The sequence below is a fragment of the Theropithecus gelada genome, chromosome 3 (assembly GCF_003255815.1).
Source record: "Theropithecus gelada isolate Dixy chromosome 3, Tgel_1.0, whole genome shotgun sequence".
NCBI lineage: Eukaryota > Metazoa > Chordata > Mammalia > Primates > Cercopithecidae > Theropithecus > Theropithecus gelada.
This window is the reverse complement of record NC_037670.1, coordinates 126,882,474-126,901,928: the sequence shown is the minus strand read 5'-3', so window position 1 is coordinate 126,901,928 and position 19,455 is coordinate 126,882,474. Positions and strand designations below refer to the sequence as shown.

The following is a 19,455-nucleotide window of genomic DNA, read 5'->3' as shown; positions in this document are numbered from 1 at the left end:
TATTCCTCTAGGCATATACCCAGTAGTCAGATTGCTGGGTCCAATGGTAGTTCTGCTGTTAACCTTTGAGGAATCGCCATACTGCTTTCCACAATGGCAGAACTAATTCACACTCTCATCAACAGTGTATAAGTCTTCCCTTTTCTCTGCAACCTTGCCAGCATCTGTTTTTTGTTTATTTGTTTTACTTTTTAATAGCCATTCCGACTGGTATGAGATGGTATCTCATTGTAATATGTATTCGCATTTCTCTAATCCTCAGTAATATTTTTTCATATGCTTGCTGGCCATCTGTCTTCTTTTGTAAAGTATCTGTTCATGTCCTTTGCCCACGTTTTAATGGAGTTGTTTTTGTCTTATAAATTTAAGTACCTTGTAGATGCTGGATACTAGGCCTTTGTCAGATGCATAGTTTGCAAATATTTTCTCCCAATTCTGTAGGTCGTTTGGTTTACTCCATCAGTTTCTTTTGCTGTGCAGAAGCTCTTAAGTTTAATTAGATCCCATTTGTCAATTTTTGCTTCTTCTGTGATTGCTTTTGATGTCTTTGTTATGAAATATTTGCCCATTTCTATGTCTAGGATGGTATTGCGTAGGTTTTCTTTCAGGATTTTTATGAACTTGGGGTTTTACATTTAAGTCTTTAATCGATCTTGATTTGATATTTGTATATGTTGTAAGGAAGGGTTCCAGTTTCAATTTTCTATATATGGCTAGCCAGTTATCCCACCACCATTTATTGAGTAGGGAGTCTTTTCCCCATTGCTTTTGTCAGCTTTGTTGAAGATCAGGTAGTCATAGGTGTGCAGCCTTATTTCTGGTTTCACTATTCTGTTCTATTGGTCTATATGCCTGTTTTGGTACCAGTACCAAACTGTTTTGGTTACTGTAGCCCTGTAGTATAGTTTGCAGTTGGGTAATGTGATACCTCCAGCTTTGTTCTTTTTGCTTAAGTGTGCCTTGGCTATTCAGGCTTTTTTGGTTCCATATGAATCTTAAGATAGTTTTTTCTAGTTCTGTGAAGAATGTTGTTGGTAGTTTGATAGGAATAGCATTGAATCTGTACATTGCTTTGGGCAGTATGGCCATTTTAATGATATTGATTCTTCCTATCCATGAGCATGTTTTTCCATTTGTAACTTCTGATTTCTTTGAGCAGTATTTTGTAATTCTCATTGTAGACCTCTTTAACTTCCCCTCCCCGGTTAGCTGTATTCCTAGGTATTTTCTTCTTTCTGTGGCAATTGTGAATGGGATTGCCTTTCTGATTTGGCTCTTGACTTCACTCTTGTTGGTGTAAAGAAATGCTACAGATTTCTGTACATTGATTTTGTATCCTGAAAGTTTGTTGATGTTGTTCATCAGTTGAAGGAGCTTTTGGGCTGAGACTATGGGGTTTTCTGTAGCATCATGCCATCTGCAAACAGGGATAGCCTGACTTCCTCTCTTCCTATTTAGGATGCTCACTTGCCTGATTGCTCTGGCTAGGACTCCCAATACTATGTTGGATAGGAGTGGTGAGAGGGGGCATCCTTGTCTTGTGCCAGTTTTCAAGGGAAATGCTACCAGTTTTGGCCCATTCAGTATGATGCTGGCTATGGGTTTGTCGTAGATGGCTATTATTTTGAGGTTTTCCTTCAATACCTAGTTTACTGAGAGTTTTTAACATGAAGGGGTATTGTTTTATCAAAAGCCTTTTCTGCATCTATTGAGATAAACATGTGGTTTTTGTCTTTAATTCTGTTTATGTGATGAATCACATTTATTGAATTGCATATGTTGAACCAACCTTGCCTCCCAGGGATGAAATCTACTTGATTGTGGTAGATTAACTTTTTGACATGTTATTGGATTCAGTTTCCATGTATTTTGTTGATTTTTGCATCAGCACTCATCAAGGATATTGGCCTGAAGTTTTCTTTTGTTCTTATGTCTCTGACAGGTTTTTGGTATCAGGATGATGCTGGCCTCATAGAATGAACTGGGGAAGAGTCCATCTTCCTCAATTTTTTGAAAGGGTTTCAGTAGGAATGGTACCAGCTTTTCTTTGTACATCTGGTAGAATTCAGTTGTGAATCCATCAGGTCCTGAGCTTTTTTCGGTTGGTAGGCTATGTATTACTGATTCAATTTGGGAGCTTACTATTGGTCTGTTCAGGGAATCAATTTCTTCCTGGTTCAGACTTGGGAGGCTGTATGTGTCCAGGAATTTATCTGTCTCTTCTAGGTTTTCTAGTTTGTGTGTATAGAGGTATTCTTAGTAGTTTCTGATTATTTTTATTTCTGAGGGGTCAGTGGTAACATCCTATTCGTCATTTCTAATTGTGTTTATTTGGATCTTCTCTCTTGTCTTCTTAGTCTAGCATGGGTTCCTGGAGTTGTACATTTACTCACCACTTCCCTGAGTGGCAGAGGTTCCCCTGGCCCTGTGTCACTCCCAGGTGGGCTGTCATCCTGCCTTGCTTTTCGCCATTCTCCATGGGTCAAGTTGTTTCCTTGATTAGTCCCAATGTGAACATCTGGATGATTCAGTTGAAGGTCCTGCATTTACTCCCCCCTTTTGTTCTTCCCTGTGACAGTGGCTCACATTAGCTGCTTCTAGTCAGTCCAGGATTTTTTTCTTTAATTTTAATTAATGTAAATTTAAATAGCCGTATGTGGCTAGTGGCTGCCATACTGGACAACACAGCTCTAGAGCACTGGTTCTTAACCCTGACAGCACATTAAACTTACTCGGGATCACAGATGCCCAGGTTCCACCTCAGAAGAATTAAGTCAGAATCTCTGGGGGTGTGAGACTCAGGTATTTGTATTTTTTAAAGCTCACTAAATGATTCTAACGTGAACCCAGGTTGAGAACCACTTTTGAAATCAGCAGATTTGGATGTGAATCCTGCTTTTGGTTTACTAAGTCTATTGCCTCAGGCAAGTTAATTAAATTATCTAAGCCTCAGTTTCCTCATCTGTAAATAAAGAAAATATAGAACTTATTTCATAGGGTTCTTGTGAGATAATTAAATAAGATATTGTGTATAAAGAGATTGTTATTGTTAGATTGTTAGTTGCAAAGAAGTTATATCTGGCTATAAAGGTTAGCTGGTATTATTATTCCATAACAGTCTTGCTGCTATTTACAAGCTGGAGGAAGTCACAGTTTGAAAAAAATAAAGCATGCTCTTAAGGGTGTATCCAAAGATTTTTAATGAAATTCATCAATGATGAAGATAACATCTCAACGTTGGCTAGCCTTGGGGAAATCATTTGGACAATGAAAACTATCATGGACAAAGTTTTCCAAGGGAAATTATCTCATTGGAGCAATTATTAAAAGGCTCTATAAAATGCTAAAACATAGGCCTAATATGGGAACTTGTGAAGAGCAACTCTTGCAGTTATATGAATAGGAAGGAGAATTTACACACTTCCCTACTCACTACCCTCCCAATACGTGGTGCACGAGAAAGAATTATAGCCACTGACTTAGAACACACAAGAGCACTACAGCTTCAGAGCTGACTATTAGACAGGGAAATAGTAAGATATGCTTTCAATGCTTAGAAAGTCTGATTTATCCTTTTTATTCGAAAAATCTATATAAACTCATGTTAAATAATACACAAGTGGCCTGACAGCAGCAGTGGCAGCAGCACTTTTGCCCACCACCAATCTCATGGGCACGCCCATCACCCAGATCGTAACCTATAGTTCCTTGGAAGACAGCCGTCTTTATTTCTTAGTGCTGGAAAATTCAGGACAAATGTTTTCAAGAATATAAAAAGTAATGCTGAAAGGACAAAATAGCTTCTGATGACCAAAATGTGACAGCAAAATGTCAAATATTATTATATCATCATCATTAATGTAAATAGTTGAAATAAGTTTGTATAAGGGCCTAAGTTTATCAGCATTCCTTTCCTGAACCACAGTTTCTGGCCTCCATGGCACTGGAGAATTCAGCTTTCTACTATAGAGGGAGTCACATGTAGCTTAGACTCTTTGCTTCCTTCTCCAATACTATTTTGCTGGAATAGATTTTGTTTAACAACAAAGATTTAAAAAAAAAAAAAACAAAAAAACAAAAAAAAAACCACTTTTGAAGAGTAATATGGGAAACACATGAACAATTTATTAGTCAAAAAACAAAAGGTTGCTTCTCTGGCTTGTTTCATCTTAAATCTGGAAGCATCTCATTTGAAACAGGCTTTTTTCTTTTATTTTTTCAAAGCTGATTGTGAAGAGTGAAGTTTGTTTTCTACCCTTCCACACACTGCTGAGAAGGGGAAAAAACAGACTCTTCCACATTTTATGTCAGATAAACCTAACATTTTATTAAATACGTCATAATTAGCCCCATTTATAACTTACAGCTGGTAATGGTCATGAGACATGCCTGTGGAAATATAAAAAGGAATAAAAAGCCACACAGGAGTAAAGCCTAAAATGATCGTTCATAACCAACAGATTTAAAGTAAAGTACCAGGGGCCGGGCGTGGTGGCTCACGCCTGTAATCCCAGCACTTTGGGAGGCTGCGGTGGGCGGATCATCTGAGGTCAGGAGTTCGAGACCAGCGTGGCCAACATGGCAAAACCCTGTCTCCACTAAAAAAATTTAAAAAATTAGCCCGTCATGGTGGTGTGTGCCTGTAATCCCAGCTACTCAGAAGGCTGAGGCAAGAGAATCACTTGAACCCAGGAGGCGGAGGTTGCAGTGAGCTGAGATTGCTCCATTGCACTCCAGCCTGGGCAACAGAGCAGAACAAGACTCCGCCTCATTCATAAATAAATAAAGCAAAGTACCAGGGAAGAACCCACCCTGATCCCTCCATGTGAGCTCTGGATCCCATTCCACCTTCTAAGCAAATTCATTGTACCAGTTATTCCTCTCTGCTATGTATTGTCCTGTTTCCTCTCCACTCAATATATGCTGTAAGCATTCAAACATCCTAGAGTCTCTACTGTCTTAAAATATTCCCTAAATCCTATTTCCCTGTCCAGCTGCTGCCTCTCTCATGTCTACACATACTGCTATGACTTTTTTCAATTCTCATATGCCACTTAACCCAGCATAGTCAAGATTTCACCTCAATTCCACAACACAAACAGCTCACAGTAATCTTCATGCTACTAGACACAGTGGACTCCACCTCTCACTACCTATTCAGTCATTTCTTTGTGAAACTACCCTGTGCCTTCAGCTACTACAATACCACACTTGTTTTGGTTTTTCCTTTCTCTCTCTCCATTCTTTTTTCCTTTTCCTTTGGATGTTCCACCTAACCTTTATATATTTATGTTCCCAGATCTTATTCATAAGTGTCTTCCCTCCTGACCAAATACTCCCCCCATGGCTTCAAATGCCAGCTATATTCTAACAGTTTCCACATTTATTCATTGCCAGTCCTGACCCCTCTTCTAAGCTCCAGATCTTTTAGTCAACATGTCCAAAACAAAACTCACAATCTTCCTAAGCTCCATCAAAACCCCTATACCTCAGTAAACTATACTACTGTTCACTCATTTGCCGATGCCAGAAACCTGAGAACCATTCCTCTTCCGTGTAATTTATAGCAATTATCTTAATTTCATCTCTAAAATGCATCCCAATCCCATCTAGTTCTTTTCACCTGTACTGCCCATCCTAGTTCACCCTTATTTCAAATGTAGGACTAGACTTAACTGCTTATCTTCCCACTTTTTCTCTTGCCTCCTCCAACCCATCCTCCATCTTTTGTCATCTTTTTTTTTTTTTTTTTTTTTTTTTGATGGAGTCTCACTCTATTGCCCATGCTGGAGTGCAGTCGTATGACCTCAGCTTACTGCAACCTCTGCCTCTTGGGTTCAAGTGATTCTCCTGCCTCAGCCTCTGAGTAGCTGGGACTACAGGCATGAGCCACACACCCAGCTAATTTTTTGTATTTTTACTAGAGATGGGGTTTCGCCATGTTGGCCAGACTGCTCTCAAACTCCTGACCTCAGGTGATCCACCTGCCTTGGCCTCCCAAAGTGCTGGGATTACAGGCGTAAGCCACCGTGCCCGACCCAATCCATCCTCCATACAGCAGCCACAGTGATCTTTTGAAAATATGTATCTAATCATGTCATTGCCTGCACAGATGCTTTGGTGAAGGAGTATCAGTGAATCCTAAAACTGACAGGTGAAAGGCTGAGAATAGAATAGTCACATGGTGACAAAGTACCCTCCTACAAATTACTAATTCAGAGGTTAAAATGTGCCTTCATAAGGGAGACATACAGTGGTTACCACTTAACCAAATGACCAGACTTAGCATCACTAACAGTAGGACATCTTGACATTATAGGCCTCCTGATCTGATAAAAGCGAAGTTCACAACATCACCTATGAAGTATTCTCACTAAAAATGCTTAACTTATGTCTAACTGTGCCTTTAATCAGTTGTGTGGAGCTTCCAATTTACAGGAAATGTATAGAGGAAAAAGTTAAATGCCTATGTAAGGAAACAATTGGATAAATCCAGAATGTGGATCATTCCACAAGACAAATGGGCTGGACTCTTCAATATGTCAATGAAAAGAAAGGCAGGGAGTACGATGTAAGAATTGTTGTACATTAACAGATTATGAAGATTTAAACAGCCAAATGTAATGCATGAATCTTGATGGAATCCTGACTTTAAGTTATATACATACATATTTATTTATATATACACACACATATATGCACATGACATTTTTGAAGAAATTATGAAAATTTGAATATTTATTTGAATAGAAAATAAAGTTTATTGACTAATGTGATAATTTATTTCAGTAATAAGGGAACAGAGATTATGTAGAAGTGTCCTTAATCAAAGGAGGTGTGTGCTAAATTATCTAGTGGTTAGGTGTTATGATGTCTGCAACCTCCTTTTGAATGGACTTGGTCAAAAAATAAAACGATACCTATATATAGTGAGAATGATAAAGCAAATACTATAAATATGATTGTATAAATAAAAGGTACATGGATGTTCATTATATTTTTGAACTTTACAGTGAGCTTGTGCATTCCCAAAATAAATTGTATAGTAACAAAACATACCCTTCAATGACTTCTCATCATTCTTAGGATAAAGTCTAAAATCCTCCCATGATCCACAAGGTCCCATATGGCCTGGCCCCTGCCTACCTCTCCAGCTTTCTCTCTCTCATTCACTCTACTTCAGTGACATGGTCTTAGTTCATACATAACCTTCAAGTCTCCACTGAAATACCACCTCCTTGAGCTCTCTAGGACTGGTGTATGAAGGGATGAGTACAGCTGAGGGATACCTGAGGTGGACAGGAAAAGGGGGAATGGATTATGCAGGAATGAAGTGGGAAAGGGGGCAATTTTCAGGACTAAGAATGGAATGGGATGGAATAACTTGGAAGGAGGCAGAAACAAAGATGGACTGGTTGAACTAGAACTTGGTTGAAGATACTAGTATCTTCTATTAAACCTCCATCATAAGTTTTCATGACTTTCTATAACGCTCATTCATAATATGATTTTATTTAAATACTAAGTGTGCACTTGTGTAATATCTAAAATCTGCGCCAAATAGTAACCTTTACGCTAATAAAGATTAGGGCAGTTTTACTTATCATATCCCCAACACCTAGCAAACAGTAAGTGCTCAATAAATGTTGGCCTAATGGGTGAATATCCCACAATAATTTGACTTCAAAGGAATACAATTTTAGTCCAAATGCTACTTAACTCAAGTAGTAAATGTCCATTAAAGTTGAGATATTAAAAATGGCTACTACATGTAGTTATCAGAGCTGATGATTTAGATGATTATTAAGGTTAATGAGCAGTTTTTCACCAGATTTATTGAATGTAATCATATTCATCTTCTCTCATCTTTAGGTATTCTTCTTTTCCCTCTGCTTTTTTTCTATCTATAAAAACTGGTATTAAGAAACAAAATATTTCACATTAATAACTTTATGTCAAGCTCTGATTGTTAACATCAGTAGGCTGCAGCACGGCTCTTAAAGCCAGGTACACAAGTTTAGAACCAAACACATCAGTAAGCCTGACCCAGAAAGCACAGCTATCGCTGTTTGCCATTTGTTAAAAGATGAAGCAGGTGAGAAAATGTAGATTGGTTAAATACAAATCCATCTTCTCTGTTAGAACCATACAAATAATAACTACTAGAAGAAAAATTCTGCTGTTAAGAATAACTGTGGCTTCCTCAATACAGTGTATATTTAAAATTAATGAAGATGATTTGACATATGACAATCCATATGATCACCAACATAAAAATGTAGCTCTGTTCTATATTCAGACTTCATATAGCTAAAGGATGAGTTAATTTTGTCTAGAACTCAAGTACAGTTGAATAAATTGATAAATATAACCCTAGTTTACCTGTACGGTTGGTAAAAACACACAGAGTCAGGTGTTTGGATAATTTTTCTCGGTCTTGATGGTAATCACATCCAAAGTTGACAAGTCTAAGAACACAAAGAATGAGAAATTATTGTATGCATTTAAAAATACATCCCTTCATAAAGGATGTGAGTAACCACTAAATAATATACCCACAGAAATAGAAACACATTCCTGAGAAATTTAAGTAGATAACTTTTTTTGGTTAATAAATTATGTAGTTTTTTTCAAAATACACGGTATATAAATGGCATTAGCCTAATAATAAGGAAAAAATATTACTTTCATCTTACATTTTTATAACTTTTCTGATATAGAGTAATGCACACACTAGTTTCAAAGTAAGCAAAGCTAAATGCTCATACATGACGAAATAAAGCTAGTGAAATACTTAACAGTTCAGGATTATCATTACTCCAATTTAGAAAGATTTTCATGTCTTCTACATATTGATGGCCTTATGCTTATTTTTTCAGAAGCATCTCATGTTTCTGCCACATGTAAAATAGAGTGGAAAAAGGAAAAAACCTTGTCTTTTGTGTAAAAAGGAAAACAGAAAAAAAAAAACAATAAACTCAGCTGAGCTACAAGTGGATTGACCTGTGACATCCTCTTTGATGGCAATAAAAAGGGTTTCGATGTTTGATTCCCAATGTAGCTCTCTGACCCATCGAATCCTTCTATTTAATCACAGGGAGAAGGGTATATCCATATATCAAAATAAATGGAGATGCACTACAGAAATAAATGGCTAAGAAAATCAATACAATTGACTTTATATGTATGTTTGATAAAGTTGTTTATATTTGCTATGGAGAATGGGAATACAAAAAAAGATGGACACAGTATATCAAACTCTCTTTTTATCTGCATAGCATAAAGTAGGAATAAATATAATCATTTTGCCCACAAGTATCTATAAAAATTAGTAACGACCTATGAATAACTTACTTAAATCCTGAGTTGCTTAATGATACGTCCAAGGGTACTTCAAACTGTCAAAAAAAATCAGAAGAAAATGAACCCACAATGAAAGTGATGACAGTTCTGAAAACCAGAGCAAGCCCAAGTAAACCAGAAAAACATTGTGCTTGCCTAATAATGAAATGTAACCATCATTATCTTCAGAGGTTGTACTCCAAATCCATTGCATAGAAAGTCCATTGAAAATACTCTGGAGTTTACATACAATCATGAGCTTGATGTTTATTTATTTCTTAAAGGGTTAATGCTTGACAAACTTTGTCTTAGATTTGAATATCAAAAACAGGTTGTACAATAGAACAATTGGAAGCAACCATCTTTTACAAGACATAGATGACTGAGTAAGAAAGGAAGGACTGGGTGTCTTTAAAAGGAGAGTAGATGAGCCAACAGAAGCACAGGATGGGTAAGTGTAATTCTTGCAATGGCATAACAATGTGTATTAGACAGCAACACTAGTCCTACTTAAGAATAGGCCAGCACGGTGGCTCACACCTGTTATTCCAGAACCTTGGGAGGCCAGGGCAAGTGGATTGCTTGAGTTCAGGAGTTCAATACCAGCCTGGCCAACATAGTAAAATCCCATCCCTACTAAAATACAAAAATTAGCTGGTCATGGTGACAGGTGCCTGTAATCCCAGGTACTAGGGAGGCTGAGACAGGATAATTGATTGAATCCAGGAGGCAGAGGTTGCAGTGAGAAGAGATCATGCCACTGCACTCCAGTCAGGGCAACAGAGTGAGACTCTGTCTAAAAAAGAAAAAAACAAAAAAACAAAACAAAAAAAACAACACTGTATTGCCCATCACAAAGATATTAAAGACTCTTCACCACAATGCTAACTTTTAAAAAATCTTTTAAAAAATTTAAATTCTTAAATTTACATTTTCCTATTTTTAGAAGTTTTTTCTTTTTTTTCCATTGATGCAACAAATGCTAACGTTCCAAATAGCTTTTTCAGGGGTAATGCTAGATTTTGGTTAAACTATACCCTCTGATTGACTTGTCTCTTTATTCTCAAATCCACCATCTTCACAAGTCCTTTTGGGTCAAATAACTTGTAACCCCTTAAAGCTATCTCTTACAGACCCCAAAAATTATGAGGTTGGTGTAAAAGTAACTGCAGTTCTTGCCATTACTTTTAAATGATTAGAAACCGCAATTACTTTTGCGTCAACCTAATACCTTCTACTAATCCTCACTTACACGTGTTTCTTTGATGTGAAGCATTCAGTTAGCAGACATTTCTGGTGTGTGTTCTTCTAGTGACCTAATGAACTGGATTTGTTATGGAGTGGAAGCCTGGAGATGGCAAGAACTAATTTTACTTGCTCATACAAGTGACTAACACAAACATCAGGAATGCTAAAGCGCTGCTCATAATAACAATTCTCTTAAAAGAGGGTAATGTATCGGCGGTGGCTCACGCCTGTAATCCCAGCACTTTAGGAGGCCGAGGCAGGCGGATCACAAGGTCAGGAGATCCAGACAATCCTGGATATTACGGCGAAACCCCATCTCTACTAAAAATACAAAAAAATTAGCCAGGCGGGGTGGCGGGCACCTATAGTCCCAGCCACTCGGGAGGCTGAGGCGGAAGAATGGCGTGAACCCAGGAGGTGGAGCTTGCAGTGAGCCGAGATCACACCACTGCACTCCAGCCTGGGTGACAGAGCAAGACTCCATCTCAAAAAAAAAAAAAAAAAGAGTAATGTATCATAAACTTTCCTGTAGTGTGATCATTTTCTGGACTTACCATTAAGTTATAGCTCTCATCAGCATAAAACTGGATACATTTTAAGATACTCCTTGATTTCTAAAAGAGAAAACAGAATGGCATATTTATTTAAAAACTAGGAAAAAAAGAAAAGGAAGCAGTCAAGAAGCAAACAATTATGAAAATCTTTTCATCATTATGTTTAATAAAACTTCACTGACTATTTCCATCAATGAAAATGTAGTAATTAGTGAACTGCAGTAATAATGTCAAAATCAAATTGTTCTTATAAAAAAAAGTGCTGGGGCCAAGCACTATGGCTCATGCCTGTAATCCATGTTTTAGGAGCCTGAGGCGGGAGGATCACTTGAGCCCTGGAGTTCAAGGCTGCAGTGAGCTATGATCACACCACTGCACTCCAGCCTCAGCAAGAGAGCAAGACCCTGTCTCTAAAAAAATTAATATTTTTGTTAAAAAAAAAAAAAAGGAGTGCCCATGAACTAGTTTTTTTACCTTCAGGTCAATGTAGTATAATCTCTGTTCTGACATATCCCACTGAGCCCAAACGAAATCCTCAGCTATTCTGTCTCTCGGGAGATGGCCAGAATTTTTAATCACCTAAAAATGAAAAAAAAAAAAAAAAGGTATGAATAACTTTTAAAGGAGAACATATCTGGAATTCATAATTATTTTCCATGTCTATCTTTACGATACGTGTAAATATTTCCACAGTTCACTGTTAGAAGCTCCCCACCCCTAGCACACACAGTCTTTCCAGAAATGTTTTAAGACATCATTTCATTGCCTCCTCTTCTTCCCACTTATAATATATGATTGTATTATTGCTCTTAGTTTAGCAGACAGGCTGAGGCTGTTGAAGACAACACCACACCTCCCACAAATCAATAGCTGCATTAATAGAAGATTCAGAACTTACTGTTCTGTACCTAACTCTCTCAAGTCAAGCCTCTGCAGACAAGAACCCTCCACTACCAAAGACAAAGGCTGTGATGCCAAGGAAAAACTCAGGCCTGGCAGTGGAAAGTAGTAGACAATGACCCCAGTTTGGCCATAAACCAACCATGCAGCTTTAGGCATGCCTCTCACCTTTATGTCTCCCATGATGAGTACGATGATATTGCCCATCTCTCAGCAATACCTAACTACTCATTCTTCAAGGCCTGACTTACACATTGTGTCCTACACAAAGCCTTCCTTCACAGCCCCAAGATGTAATATAATCCTCACCTGTTTTCCCATGGTGCATTGGCATGCTTCTATGACAATTACATTTTAATTAATGCTATAAGCCTCCCGCAATGAGTACACACTCTTCTACAACACGTTTCCTTTTTTTTTTTTTTTTTTTTTTTTTTTTTAGAGGGAGTCTCGCACTGTCGCCCAGGCTGGAGTGCAGTGGCCGGATCTCAGCTCACTGCAAGCTCCACCTCCCGGGTTTGCGCCATTCTCCTGCCTCAGCCTCCCGAGTAGCTGGGACTACAGGCGCCCGCCACCTCGCCCGGCTATTTTTTTGTATTTTTTAGTAGAGACGGGGTTTCACTGTGTTAGCCAGGATGGTCTCGACCTCCTGACCTCGTGATCCGCCCGTCTCGGCCTCCCAAAGTGCTGGGATTACAGGCTTGAGCCACCGCGCCCAGCCTCTACAACACCTTTCTATTACCAATGCATTGATTGTTTCTAGCATGTAACAGTGCTCAAGGAATGTTTGTTCAGAAGGCGGAAAATGGGCCAGGCACAGTGGCTCACGTCTGTAATCCCAGCACTTTGGGAGGCTGAGGTAGGTGGATCACCTGAGGTCAGGAGTTCGAGACCAGCCTGGTCAACATGGTGAAACCCCATCTCTACTAAAAAAATACAAATATTAGCCAGGCATGGGGGTGCACACCTGTAATCCCAGCTAATCGGGAGGCTGAGGCCAGAGAATCACTTGAACCTAAGAGATGGAGGTTACAGTGAGCCGAGATTATACCACTGCATTCCAGCCTGGGTGACAGAGCAAGACTCCATCTCAAAAAAAGAAAAAAATCCTTTTTTATGCCTTCATGGAATACTATGCAGCCATAAAAAAGGATGAGTTCATGTCCTTTGTAGGGACATGGATGCAGCTGGAAACCATCATTCTCAGCAAACTATCGCAAGAACAGAAAACCAAATGCCACATGTTCTCACTCATAGGTGGGAAATGAACAATGAGAACACTTGGACACAGGAAGGGGAACATCACACACCAGGGTCTGTTGTGGGGTGGAGGGAGAGGGGAAGGATAGCATCAGGAGATATACCTAATGTAAATGACGAGTTAATGGGTGCAGCACACCAACATGGCACATGTATACATATGTAACAAACCTGCACGTTGTGCACATGTACCCTAGAACATGAAGTATAATATAAAAAAAAACAAAAAAACAAAAGGCAGAAAATGAAATAAGGTGTACAAGAGTAAATTGCCAAAGATATTATAAGTATAAAATATTTGTTTACTAAGTAATAAAGTCAGAACTATGGAACTTTAAAATCAGGAGATTCTAGAAACCATCCAATTCAATCCCTTAACAGGTAAGAAAACTGAGGCTCTCAGCACTTAGATTAGGCCGCATAGTTAGTTCAGCAAGGTCTGGAATCTATGTCCTGGAATCCTCCCAGCGCCCTTTCAGTGCATCAGCTGACCTCAAAATAATTTAACAGAAGCAGTTAAGAATTAACTTTCCTCAAAATGCTTATTAAGCAAAAGTAACCTACATTGAGATAGATGAGTAAAGAATAAAGACAGGTTGGGGTAGAAGAAATGAAGAAAAAAGAAACACCAGACTGGTCCATGTTCACGCCTAAACCCTCCCTAATCCTCACAGGGATTTCTCCACCCATGGTAACTTGGAACTTGAGGGGAACCATGTGGCATAAAGAGTTGTAAACCACTATTTCCTGCTTACCCTGTCCATTACATTTAGACAAGAGGAAAGTGATGCCAGAGAAAAGATCCACGAGAACCTGTCTGTCTCTAAACTTTGGGCAATCATTTTTCTGAAATTTGTTGAGTTGGAGTAGATTTGAGAACCGTTCCAGGTAAAGGTATGTACTAACAAGAACATGAATGTCAGATTGTGGCATACCCAGGTTCAAATCTCAATTTTGTTTCTCTCTAGAGTCACCTCATCTCTGTGAGTCTTGGCTGCTGTCTTCTCTGTAAAAACAGGGATAAGCCTAATACCATCTCTATCATGTAGGGATGTTGCGAAGAATATGTGGAATTGCATATTCTTTGCAACATCTCTGCATGATAGAGATGGTCTTATACTTACGCTGTATGAAGCTGTCATCTAAGCCTTTAAAAATGAGGGCAGAAGTACTTCTTGGAAGAACACATGTGAATTAAGGAATGCTAAAGCTGTACCATCCTGAATGGCAGAATCTTTTCTGGGCTGCTGACAGGTGTCCCCTCCATCACTCTTTCCAGTATGTGTCTGTCCGCCTCTCTCTCTCTGCTCTCAAGCCCTCTTCTAACCAGTCAGTCCCCTGTCTATGCTCATTCCCAGTTCCTGACCCCAACTTGCTTATTTATTTCTCTTCTAAATTCTCATCACTGGCTTTGGGATTCGGCCTTGATCTTTCCTCCTGGGCTTGACCCTCTTCTGACCCCTGGCCCTGTCTGTCCTTGTGCTCCCATCCACTTAGCCCCTGCAGGACAATGGTAGCCCAGAGCTTCAGTGACACACTTTCTCCTGGCAATTTTCCAGCCAGGCTTCTTGATTCAAGGCTTTCAATAGCTGATACACAATTTGTAAGTGCCATTTTCTGTTTCAATTTGTTCATTTAACTTTAAAATCTTCAGAGAAACATTAAAATCTTCAGAGACAATTTTGATGCAGACTAAATATTGAAGAAAATCATTTTTAATATCAGTAACATATTAAGATCCTATATAAATTATCAAGAAAAAGCCCAGTAGAAAAATAGATAAGGATACAACTAAACAATTTTCAAAAAAGCAAATCAAATAGCCAGTACGCTGAGGAAAAGATGGTGAAATGCATCAATATTAAGGGAGATACAGACTGAGATATCAACTTAAACTCATCAAATTGGACATTTTTTAAAAGGTAAGTATACCTTTTTGTGATATGAATTGAGGGAAAACGTACTCTTAAATTTTGCTTCAAACATTGTCAATTGTTAGAATTTTTTTGGAAAGCAATCTGGAAAAATCTGTTGGAATTTATTAAATGGATGTGCCCATCAAACACTCCATCCCTGAGGATTTAGCTCAAATAAACATATGTACCAATACATAAGGCTATAGGAAAAGAAGTTTAAGATGATTTATAATTCAAAAGCAAAAACAAAAAACTGGCAATTTAGTGAATGTCTATCCATAGCAGAGACCATTATCTGCTTCTAAAGAGAATGAATTGGAGCTATTCTAGTTTACTTGTAGGTAATTCCACAAACCTGAATGAGTAAGAAATGGATAATAAACCCCTGGGTGGGTCAGAGGTGGGGGTAGGAGATTAGTATTAGTATGGAGAAAAGTATGATACATACCAGGTTGTGAACAAAAGAGATTAAAAAAAAAAAAAGGTACATGTGGAAAACAAGCAAAAAAATTACACTCTATGAAACCCATATATGGTATGATATATAGTATGATTGTATATATGGTATAAATATATGGTATGATCCCATGATATGCATATATGTACATACAAAAACTAGAGTAAATAACCAATTAGTTACATCTCTATTTTAGTAACCCATAGGGATACTCCTGATCTTTTTACCTGCTAAACAAAAGCAAACACAAAAGCAGCAGGTAAATTTATGTACTATGATTCTACTTTGGTAAAAACAATTGAATCCCCACATACAACCTTACATAGGTTTGCATGAGCAAGGTAAAAGCTGTGGAAAGATACACAGGCTGTTATCAGCTTCTTCAGGATACTGAGATTGAGGGTTGAGATAGAGAAAAATGGGATAATTAACTTCATATATATTTGTATCATTTCACACATTAGAACAGCAAGTCTATACTTCAAAAGTTATCAAATAAAGAAAACATCACATATCAATAACATTAATTTTCTTTAGCAGTCTAGTAATGTAGTTCTTTGTGGAACAAAAACTATGAGGCGAAAAGAATTTCAAATCTTTACCACTCTATTTCCATCTTCTTGGGCGACATGGATACGTAATTGCTCAATATCTTTAAAAGAAAAACAGAGAAAGATAATTTAACTTTAAGGAAACATATGAATACTATTTTTGCCTAACACTTGTAAAAACATTGTTATAAAAGCAATGCAGATTAAACAACTGGCCATAAAAACAACATTATCACAAACTGTAATCTCACAATAGAGGTTCAAAAACTTTTTAAAACCCATTTTTCTCCATCCTCCCTTTACAGTTAATTTCAAGTCCTGCATTTATTCTGCTCCTCAATATCAACAATACATGAAGCATTTAGCCCACCTGCTTCCCTGGGTTCCCTCAGCAAGTACTTGGCTCCCCTATACCATCAGTGTTGTCTAGGGCTAACAAGGGCTTACTTAGCAGAGTTTATCTCCAATTCCCAAATACCAAACAGTTGTTTGTATGAACATACCAGATAAAAAACTCATTATACGAGACATTTTGGGGAGGCATTTTAATAGAGGTCAATTTCACTTGAACAAAACCCTGAACACTAAAGACAGTCTGTGTAGATGGTCCCTTTCTATTGGTAACAATTTGAATTCAGCCATATTTACCTTCTGCTGGTCCTAGTTACAAAACTGAACACGAGCTTAGACACTGAACAAAGCCTTACCCCTCAAGCCTGTCCTTCCAACTATAAACTAGCAGTTTCATCTTGTAATGCGAAAGACAGCTTACAAGCTCCACTAGTAAATTTTGTCCTTCCTCTCCCTCTCCTAACTTGAAATCATCATGGAAGGACATAACCTTTTATGTCCTAAACTTATTTGCCTCTACCTGAATTTGTCTAAGTTAGTAGGTCTTCTCAAGTTCTGCCATGGGATTCTTCTAGCTACCATAAACTTCCCCTCTCTCCATCCAAGCATCTCCATATTATAGTTATGCACTGTGACAGACACCCAAAAGACAGATGAACTAAAAATGACAAAAATGACCTGTTCTACAAACATTCTACCATGGGACAAAATTGCAAATCCATGTATGCAAGAGCCCATCATTCCCAGGATGAGAAAGCTGAACAGAGCCAAAGGGAACAACACTTGGGGGCCAAAGGAAAAGCCCTTCCCAAGGAATTTCAGGTCTCATATGGACATCAAAGTTCAGTGGACCCTCGGCAATGGCAGGTGGATATCTAGAAGATTCAATCATGTCCCACACTAGGAGACGATATGCCATTCATGAAATTCCCATATTCCACGTAAAGATACACTTACATTTCTCTTCTGAAATCAGTAACAGATGGTTCTCTGGAAGAGGATGACTTTCAACATGTGGGTAGAGAAACTGTAAAAAAGAAATTAATCATAATTGTAAGCAACTGTCTTGCTTGAACAAGTATTTCCAAAGTTGTGCTTGATGACTGTACTATTAAAGACCATTGAAGAAACTGGGAATCACAGAAGAATTTAGGGAAATCACCTGCACACACATTGCAGGTCAAAGCAAGCAAGAAAACAGAACACTGTCAGGACCTCAGCTTTCGAGAGGGGAACTGATCTCAAATACAACACTATCTTCACTTATTTAAACAGTAAGGCTTCTGGCTGGGCACAGTGGCTCACACCTGTATCCCCAGCACTTTAGGAAGCCAAGACAGGCAGATCACTTGACCTCAGGAGTTCAAGACCAGCCTGGGCAACATGGCAAGACCCCATCTCTACAAAAAATACAAAAGATTAGCCAAGTGTGGTGGCATGTGCCTGTAGTCCCAGCCACTCAGGAGATTGAGGTGTGAGGATCACTTGAACCCAGGAGGTGGAAGTTGGAGTGAGCCAAGATCATGCCACTATACTCTAGCCTGGGTGATAAGAGAGCAAGACTCTGCTAAAAATAAAGTAAAATAAACAGTAAATGTTAAAGTTGAAGCTATTTCTAGGGATGGTGCTTCCTATCTGGAATATCTGATTCTGAAACCAATCAGAAATAATGCAAACAACATTTATACAGAATGTTCTATTTCACACACACACACACACACACACACACACACATCAGCATAGTCTTTGTGCAACTAAACCTAGTATATAATTTGAGAGCCAAGTAAACATATTCCCCACGACAACTTCCAAAGTCCCACATCCGAGAGACAAAGCACAACATAACCAGAACTTGTCAAGAAAGAACAGTGAGTCATGGTGTCACACGAGTTGAGGATTTACAAGCCTGAAAGCACAGAACGACTGTCACCAGGAAGAAAAGGCTTAAGTACACCCCATTCCTCCTCCTCTGTGCTCTCCCATATGAGCCCACCACTATGTGTCTGTTTGCAGGACAAAGCAGGCTGCCAGCAACACAAGTCCTGACCCCGTCAGCTGTGATAATGAGGAAAAACTGGTCACAGGATGACTCAAAAGGGCAACTGTAAACCAGTCGTTTTATTTTGCGGCATGAAAGACCCGTGAATTTTGTTCTTTTCCTCACCCCAAACTTGAAAATAATATAAAAGGGCATAACTTTTATGTCCCAATCTCTCAGTCATTAGTCAGACTAAACTTAGGACAATTTTTTGTTATTTCCTAGTGCCCTAACTTTGCATAATATCAGATTAAAAATAGTACTAGTCAATTTTTGGAACATTTATAGTTGAGTTCCCTTTTAGAAATGAAAAGCAAAACATATGCTTCAGAGCAATAAAGTCAAAATTATAAAATAGCAATGCAAAATTCAGCTACAAAAATAATACAGAACTAACTGTCTCATAATTTGGAAAATGTCTCACATCAAACAAGATACTTTGTATACCGGAGTTGAGGAAAAGCAGAGATGAATGACACCACATATAGGATAGGAGAACAAATGTTCAGTGCCTCAAAATATGGAGATACCTGCTCCTACAGAAGATGGTATTGCCTCCAGCTCTACAGAGGTGGCCAGGGCATGCCTGCTTAGGAACGTGACATGGACTGAGGTGCTGAAGAGGTGTAACTGCCAACCTCTAAACCTCTGCCTGGTTTTCCTGTGACAATCAGGGAGAATGTTATTTTTAAAGTCCCATTTAGATAGGTGTTGTTTTTCTTTCTATTATAAGGTGTTCCTAGAGTAAGGCCTGGAAACCAAAAGCAGACAGGCTTCAGACACAGCTCTACAAAAGCACTCAAGGTGATAACATACAATTTGGGGAGGGCACAGAAGC

At 38.5% G+C, this 19,455-nt stretch overlaps 1 protein-coding gene across 8 annotated transcripts in view; it reads right to left on the bottom strand.

The window, feature by feature from the left end:
• GSAP (gamma-secretase activating protein) overlaps nt 1–19,455 on the bottom strand; it is a 106,342-nt gene that overhangs the window by 55,216 nt on the left and 31,671 nt on the right. For all 8 annotated transcript variants that reach the window (XR_003118512.1, XM_025378739.1, XM_025378738.1 and 5 more), the window contains 6 exons: nt 17,537–17,606; nt 16,280–16,329; nt 11,619–11,723; nt 11,145–11,204; nt 9,355–9,398; nt 8,383–8,468 (listed from right to left, as the gene is read on the bottom strand). Coding sequence is in view for 7 of the 8 variants with exons in the window: in XM_025378739.1 (XP_025234524.1) it covers nt 8,383–8,468; nt 9,355–9,398; nt 11,145–11,204; nt 11,619–11,723; nt 16,280–16,329; nt 17,537–17,606 (415 nt within the window). In the remaining variant the exon portion in view is untranslated. The remainder of the gene's footprint in view (nt 1–8,382; nt 8,469–9,354; nt 9,399–11,144; nt 11,205–11,618; nt 11,724–16,279; nt 16,330–17,536; nt 17,607–19,455) is intronic.